Source organism: Buteo buteo, chromosome 6 (assembly GCF_964188355.1).
Source record: "Buteo buteo chromosome 6, bButBut1.hap1.1, whole genome shotgun sequence".
Taxonomy (NCBI): Eukaryota; Metazoa; Chordata; class Aves; order Accipitriformes; family Accipitridae; genus Buteo; species Buteo buteo.
This window is the reverse complement of record NC_134176.1, coordinates 7,446,773-7,455,518: the sequence shown is the minus strand read 5'-3', so window position 1 is coordinate 7,455,518 and position 8,746 is coordinate 7,446,773. Positions and strand designations below refer to the sequence as shown.

At 43.8% G+C, this 8,746-nt stretch overlaps 1 protein-coding gene across 2 annotated transcripts in view; it reads right to left on the bottom strand.

The window, feature by feature from the left end:
* The window catches only part of MNAT1 (MNAT1 component of CDK activating kinase), a 127,184-nt gene continuing 118,438 nt past the window's right edge, over positions 1–8,746 (bottom strand). For both annotated transcript variants that reach the window (XM_075029618.1, XM_075029617.1), the window contains one exon: positions 1–490. In XM_075029618.1, coding sequence (XP_074885719.1) covers positions 370–490 — 121 coding nt within the window. In that variant the 3' untranslated portion in view covers positions 1–369. The remainder of the gene's footprint in view (positions 491–8,746) is intronic.

Below are 8,746 nucleotides of genomic sequence, written 5' to 3'. Positions count from 1 at the left end.
TTTAATAAAAAAGTCTGGCTTTATTTAAAAAAAATTTACAAGTGTATTTCTTTAAACCTCAAACATACACAGCTGAGTTATTCACATCTTCCATTAGATGTGGCTTATTGCTTCAGCCTCCCTCAGCAAAGTGCCACATGACTAACGAGTTTCCCCCTCCACAAAAATGTATCTACCATTTTACAAAGCTCTCGTGCAGACTTTTTTTTTTTTTTTCCCCTTTAACACTTAAACACAGCTGGTTTTACACAGAAAAGTGACTGCAGCTTAGCCGTTGTGCAGATGGCAGCAATTTTACCCAACCTTTGCCGGCTTGATTTGTTTCTCACTCCGTTTGGTGTCCCTTGATCACAGGCTGATGCACACTGGCTAACTGGGGTGCCAGAAAAGACCACTGAAAGCATCCTGTAAGGCTCGGTAACAAGCAAGAGAAGAAGTGTAGCCCCCAGCGAGATCCTGTGGAGAGGCGGCTCGTACATGGTTGAGATATCTAAAACAAAGAGAAGCTTTTAGAACAGAAATAAACACATGAAACACCTGCGTAGTTCACCGTACAGTGAGATTGAGGCTGCTTTTTGGGAGGAAGCAAGGAGACACAAACTGCCTACTGTTAGCCGCCTACAAACACATCGGTATAAAACTTCCATTAGTTAAAGCAATGATGATGCTCACGCACCTTCAGACAAGCTGCCCAGCCAGCGCACTGAAAAACCCAAGCTCTTTGCAATAGGTTGCACAGGGTGAAGTACACTCCCTGGTTTGTTATTTTCTGTGCTTGCTCTGGGAGGAGGGTTACATTTTCCTCCCAGGAAAATGTAGGTCCTTCTAAGACGATGATGATGACAACACATCTTTCCTGCGCTCCCGCGGGAATCAGAGGGTTTCAGCTCTGTCCAGTTAACGCTGGGCGCTCCCAAGAGCCGACTGTGCCGGTTGCTCTGATGACAACAGGGCTGAACTCTGCTCTCGGACCTATCTGTATCTGGTGTAAGTCTACTGACACCAGGGAATTAGATCTGTAGGAGGCGATCACCAACCTTTTGGGTAAAGAAGCCTCTAAACTTCCCCATTAATTAAGCATTGTCACCCATTTGCAGAGCCATCTAATTTTACACCAAACCAGCCAGACCGATCAGTTGACATTGAAACACGCTACCTACACTGGCACTGCCGCAAGCTTTTGGCTCCCCTTAGCTCCTTCTGAGGGCTCAGACCCAGCCGTGCACGCCGAAAGCTCCCATTAAAGGTGTCTGCTCAGGGGGGCTTGAATGGTTTCATTCAATGCTGTAACCCTATTTTTGCACCCCACACAAGACATACAAGACCAGATTCTCAGCTAGTTTTGCACCAAAACCCCATCAAATACAAAGACACAGACATAGGCTGTAGCCTAGCACGATCAGCACAATGACCATCTCAAATTCTGAACACCAGATAAAACACCGTAAATGAGAACTGCTTTTCACAGTGGCCATGTAAGCCACTGAGCTTCAGCTAGCTGTTTTGATTCATCGCTTGGTACATGTTGCTCCTGGGAAGGTTGAGTCATTCCACCTCTGGCTTGGCAATTCAAGCATAAACTTGCAAAACGCATACAGCCTTTTATAACGTTATCCCGAGAAACCTAAAACAGCTGCACTTTTGGCAGGAAAATACAGGACCACCAGTAAAATATCCAAAACAGTTGCATCTTTTAATTTATGACTGTACACTGTTTCCATAAAGAGTATATAAAACAGGTCAGATTTTATAGGTAAGACATAATAAACAGTCATACCCATTGATGCCATAAATGCATAGAAAAAGAGGTTACTTAGAAATGATTAATTACAGTTTTAAAACTGTATTTCTTGCACCTAGTAACCACAATGCACAGAAATAAGCAACATTTCTGAGTGATTGTTGGTGAGATGCTAAAGTTAAAAGACTGAATTTGCCTCCTGTGGCCGAGTTCAGGTGAGCTCTGCCGCTTTGTACCAACTTGCGACAGAGTTCGGTCCTCACTGCTGGACACTGGTTCTCACCAGCACAGGCACAGACGTTAGGGCACAAACCCTTTCAATAGAGTTTAGTCCAAAGCAAATCTACAAACACAGCAGCAAACCTGGTCCCGTCTCTGTAGAGAACTCCTGTTTTGTGGGAGAATGCATTTAATAGATTTTTTTTTTTTAAAAACATTCTTGTTACTTGTTCCTTAATATTTTAGAAGGAAAATCTCATCCTTCCCAAAGGCCTTTTACAACTGCTGTGGGAAACAGGAGCTCCTTCCTCCAGCCAAGAATGATGAAGGGATACTGACAACAACAAATTTCCTTCAAAATGCCAGTGTGAAACTACCTCCACCCTCCGAACCCGAGAGTCTTACAAAAATCAATTCCCATCTCGGATTTCACTTCCATCATGTTTATCTTATTGCACAAACTTCATTTTCCACTCATGCATGGAACAGTCCAGAGAAAACGGGATTACTTTACATTTCTACATTAACAAAGGTTGGTTGTGTGTTTTTCATTACTTATCTTTTGTTACTTATGTATCACTAAAAGGAGAGAGGCAGTCTATTGTTTCCCTTTTTTTAGGTCATCTGAAATTGGGGCATAAGTTTCATAAGAGAGCCTGATTTACAGCTATTACAGTATTTATAGTTAATTGGTATATGATAGCTGAAGCAATACAAAATCATTGCCAAAAAGGCTCAGATCAACTTTTACTACGGCAACCTCCGTTAATTCTCCTTACTCCTGTGAAACAAGCACGACACGTTCCGGCTGGTCAAGTGAGGTCTTTATTTTCCTGTTAAGTATCTAAACTTACTGCTCTTGACCCATTTAATTACTGTGGTATACCAGGCAATTGCAAAGAATCTGCCATGCTGAAGCCACACAATGAGAAGTGAACGTTTCGCTGGCTTTTCCACACCAAACCCCATCTGTGCTGCCTGAATCCGGCCGTACCCTTCGCAGGAGAATCTCTCTGAACTGGATTCCTGGGGTTTCTGGCAGAGGTCAGCACATCTTTTCATGTACACCTTTACAACAGCAGCAGGAAGAAGTGCTTGCCAAGTTTTATTTCCAAAAAGTCAAGCTCCGTTAGGTCTGGGGACCTGGAGGTAATTGCTCTCACTAGTTAGCAAATTCCAGCACACTAGGTCTGTTTTTCATAGGTTTATTTTAAGTACCTGTAAATCTTATAAGCAGAAACCAGGAAAAAGAGGTTTGCTTTTTCTGGTGCACAGTTTTTTAATGTAACTTGTTTTTACTGAGGGCAGACTAAACTCTGAAGTTAAAAAAAGCCTGTGCTATTATTTTTGAGCGAGGCCAAAGGGCTGTGTGTTCTCTGCCCCACGGTTTCACACTTCCCATTCACCGTAATGCCTACGCTCCGCTTCAGGCTCTGCCCAAACAAGTCCCCTTTCCTTCGCTGCAGCCATTGGATGTTGATCTTCCCCATTAACCTTTCACGTCAGTTAAAACACATCGTATTTTGTTCTTCATGAGCCTTCAGGGGGCTCATTCCTGACCTTTAGTTTCTCATCACCATGTGAGAGGGGGGGGAAAAAAAAAAAAAAAAAAAAGCCTCCTGTTTTCCAGGAAAGATGTGTAATTCACACTTGGTGCAGACGCTCAGAATCAAGCTGGTCATTCCTGGGGGTGGGTTTCCTTCATGTTTTCTCTTTTCCGAAGGCTGTGTCACTATCACTTCATCAGGAACGACTGGGACCACTGGAGAACTACGCAGTGATGCTCAGCGTGGCAGTGGGCACGATCCCCCGTGCCTTTCCACCCGCTGCCCGGGCAGTCTCAGCACCGCTCGGCATTGCCGTTTCTGAGAGCCAGCGGACACCCAACACCAGCTCGTCAGACAGTAACACCTGAAACCACCGGCAAACGTCCCCTCACTGCTCGACAGGGCAGTCTCATTTCAGAGAAATTCAGGAAAGACTTCAGAAACAATCAGAAAGGATGGAGAAACAGCACAATCAAACCAGGCTAAAAAAACCAACCAACCAACAACAACAACAAAAACCCAAACCCAAAACATCCAACCAACAAGCCAAAAAACCCTCACAGTACTTCACCCATTCAACTGGAAGTATCAGTGCTTGGGATTATTTCACACAGTCTTCCCCCATCTACCCAAAATAAATACACTCCCACTGGTGCTTCTGCAGATGCATCATTGGAGGTACATGTGCAGTACTGTGTATTTGGCATACAGATTTCATTTTTTTTGATCTATTAGGTATTTTATAGGGGTAAAGAAAAGCAAAATTATTCACAAGTAGTTTGACAGAGAAGAAAAAAAAAAGATAATGTAATTCTATTCCACAGAATAGATTTACTGCTCATCTGATTATCTGCAGTATCCAAGACAGAAAGTAATGGGGCAGACTTGAGATCTGGGAAATTTTCCTGATTCATCATTTAAGTAAAAAATAGCGATTGCATGAAAGCAAGCAGAATACGCCAGTCTGGAAAATTGTGTAAAGCATTAGTAACGCAGTAGTATACGCTGCATTCCTGAACCCTTCTGGAGGCAGTATTTTCATTAGATTTACCAAGTCTCTAAGAAGAGCTATCGATGCATTACTCAGAGTATCCTTGCAGAGACTGGGTCTTATCAGATGAGAGAGGCACATAAGGAACTGGATTTTCTCTGGCCTGTTTTCCATTGAGGAATGTGTGGCCTGGGTTACTCTATAGCCCCTGAGCAGGTAAAAACAGCTCCTCCAAGCAACTGTGTTTTTTGTTTGAACTAGTTCTACCACACAGTCGGTCCATGCAGCCAAAGCAGAATTTGCTTAAAAAAATGAGCTGAGTTCATTGCTGTTCTTCATTAAATAGTCCTGGGAAATTCATTTGAGAACAGGTCTTCACTAGGTGTTATTCAGATATGGTGTGGCTTTCCCCTTCTCAGAGATTGTAACGTCTAAGTTGGGACAAAAACGCAACACACAGAAAACTGGTAATCAAAGAAGTCGTCCAGAATAACAATTCATCCCTCCACAGACTAGTTACAAGCCTGATCCCAGGTCCTCAAAAGTCAAAAAGCAGTCTTTCATCTATTTTAGCAGACACTCTTTGGGCACTATCATCACATTCAGATCTTAACAAACCAGCTATTATTGGTGTCAGAAATTCCTGCTGAACACCAGCCAGCACAGCCTGTTCCTACACATAATACAACTTTAACAGAACGATGAACGCAGCAAAGGCTCCTCACGAGCCCAACTCTCTACCTCCTGCACGCCGTGCACCATGCCCGCAGTTACGCTTCCAGACCTGACGGTAGCAAGGCACCTACCATCAGCCGCTCTTCTCCTTCACCTTCCAGGACAACAAAGACTAAATGGGAGAAATCTATTTAGTAGCTGAAGGGGGGAAATTGTTCCTGGAAAGGAATAGGTCCATGGCTGCCTCAAGCAACCAAGATGTCATTTGGTTGATAAATACAGTGTTAACATTTTTAATTCCTTTAATGTGACCAGGAAGTCAATAAAATGGACAACAAATTACCACGGTGTGGAGTTTGCTGCAAGCACCAGCAAATGGGCAGGCAGCTACCCACTGCAATAGCTGAGGGGGGTTGGCTGTTGTTTTGGTGGTGGTGGTTTTGGGGTTGGGTTTTTTTTTAAAGCCTTTGTGTATACAGTTGCAGCAATCAGTGTGAATGTCAAAAAACTGCTAAGCCTGAGGAGGTCTCAATACAACAGATCCCAAGGCAGGCAGAAAAAGAACATATTTTTAACCCAATTATGTCACCTGTTAGTCTTGCAGCAGGACAAGACCATAGTGCAAGGGGTACAAGGAAAAGTCAATCGAAATACCGCAATACAGTTTTGGCTACAGAAGAATCACTCTGAAGACAAGAGAGCCTACCATAAACACTACCCTTGAAACCCCTACAATCCCACTTGCAGGCAGCATTTCCACCAGTTCAGATTCAGCTTAGTAAGCAAGTTTATTTTATTATTAGTGTTTAGCTATGGTAGTTTTCTGAGGGCTTAGCAGAAATTGCTCACCAAGGTGTCAGACAAGTGCCAGACCCCAGCCTTTTCCATGCCACAAACTTGTTCAGCCCATTTCACATACCCACACCCCAAGGAACTGCCACAGAATTGTCACTTACTCGTCACAACTTGCAGAGCTGTGCCCAGAGTTCCCCTCATTCAAACCAGCGTGTGATCAGGTGTAGAAACTTATGGCATGCTTGTAAAACCACCACCTATGCCTCCAATACAGGGGACACAGTAGTGATTCTATTCAGGGGCTGAAGCTGCCAGAATTGACTGCTGAATGCACAGTTGGCATTACGAGCAAAGCCTCTGGTTCCAACTGGCTTTACCTTTGATGACATTCCCAGGGGCTCGCTTGAATTGCTTGGAAATAAACATATTTATACTCGGAGGATGTTTGAGTATTCCACCACCACCACCTTTTACTTCAGAGGGAAACTTCAAACAACTTTCCGATAAGGAAGAGTTAAAGTCTTCATCTTGCAATAAATTCTTCAAAATCAGATGCCCACTGACTCTAATGGGTGTCTATTTATTACAGTGAAGATTTAAGAAAAAGCTCCTTAATTGGGAGGTTGAGTTCATGGCTCCTAGGACTTTTATTGCCCAGTTTTAGGTCTTTTAAGTGAAGAACTCTCTTCTACCAGAAATAACTTTCCCAGTAGAAAAGCCAAGAAAACCCCAACCCACCAAATCAATAAAAGAAATCTAGGACCTCCAGTGATTCTTTTTAGCCTCTTCTAACTGCTTTTTCTAAATAGCAATTTGTTTCAATGCTGTCAGAGTGTGGCTGGGCAGGAGTACACATCAACTGCATATAGTGAAACAAAGTTCTTTAAAATTAAAATAAAACAGGTCTGCCACAACATGCCTTAGCTAAGATGGAACAGCACAGAGGTCTGCTAACGGACACTAAAGGACGGGGGGAAAAAAGCCTAGAAAAGTAATATTACCCATTAGCCATGAAACAGCTGTCTCTGATAAGGCCAGTTCTGACTCCCAAGGTAGAAAACAGTGATGAGTTATTCCTCCCTCTTTTCCCCCATTCCTCTTTTCCCTTACGTCAGAGGGCAAACGTTTCAGCTCCTGGCAGCCCACAGCCACACATGCCGAGCTGCCAGCAGCAACCCAGCGGCATCTCAGGGCTCAGTGCTCCCGCTCTGAAAGCAGCGGCTTCACTCCTTACCATTCAGCTACTGCAGTGACAATAAAAGAATCTCCGGAGTGTTTAATATAAAAACTAAGGAACTTTTATTTGATGTTTCTCATAAACTGTTTCCTCTTTTAATGGTGAAACACACACATAAACTGTAAGATATATCTAACTACCTATATCAGTGATTTTATTAGAAATTACCTATGACATTGGTGAGTACAGCTGTGAAACTCGCGATGGAAAAATCTTGAAATGCAAAGACACAAAGGCAAAGAAGCCATCCTTGGTGGGGGAAGGGAACAGAATCAAATTTTCCCATACTACTTTCCCTGAAAACTTCCTCTTTTTGTGATGAAATCCAGACTCCAGAGACCAAATATTTCCACTGAAAAGCTAATACATTGGGGAACAGAATCATGGAATAGTTTGGGTTTGAAGGGACCTTTGAAGGTCATCTAGTCCAACCCCCCTGCAATGACCAGGGACATCTTCAACTAGATCAGGTTGCTCAGAGCCCCGTCCAACCTGACCTTGAATGTTTTCAGTGATGGGGCCTCCACCACCTCTCTAGGCAACCTGTGCTAGTGTTTCACCACCCTCATTGTAAAAGATTTCTTCCTCGTATATAGTCTAAATCTACCCTCTTTTAGTTTAAAGCCATTACCCCTTGTCCTATCACAACAGACCCTGCTAAAAAGTCTGTCCCCATCTTTCTTATAAGCCCCCTTTCAGCACTTAAAAGGCTGCAATAAGGTCTCCCTGGAGCCTTCTCTTCTCCAAGCTGAACAACCCCAACTCTCTCAGCCTGTCCTTATAGGAGAAGTGTTCCATCCCTCTGACCATTTTTGTGACCCTCCTTTGGACCTGCTCCAACAGGTCCATGTCTTTCCTGTGCTGAGGACCCCAGAGCTGACGCAGTACTGCAGGTGGGGTCTCACCAGAGCAGAGCGGACGGGCAGAATCACCTCCCTTGACCTGTTGGTCATGCTGCTTTTGATGCAGCCCACGATACGGTTGGCTTTCTGGACTGCAAGTACACATTGCTGGGTCATGTCCAGCTTTTCATCCACCAGTGCCCCCAAGTCCTTCTCTGCAGGGTTGCTCTCAATCCCTTCATTCCCCAGCCTGTAATGATACTGGGGCTTGCCCCGACTCAGGTGCAGGACCTTGCACTTGGCCTTGTTGAACCTTGTGAGGTTCATAGGGGCTCACTTTTCAAGCTTGTCCAGGTCCCTCTGGATGGCATCCTGTCCCTCAGGTGTGTTGACCACATCACTCAGCTTGGTGTCATATACAAACTTGCTGAGGGTGCACTCAATCCCACTGTCTGTGTCACTGGTGAAGATATTAAATGGTACTGGAAGAGGAAAATTTTCTTGTGACAGCTATCTCAAAATACATCTTCAGTGCTTCTAAGTGAACAAGTCATAAAAATCCCAACTCTCCTAGGAGTAAAAAAAAGTTTAAAGGGCAATAAGTTTTAGAGAGCACCTGGTTCCCCAGCATTTTCCTAGCACTGCAATTCTGCTGCTGCTCTAGTTTTAAAATAGATGCAAGATCAGAACCAGGTACCC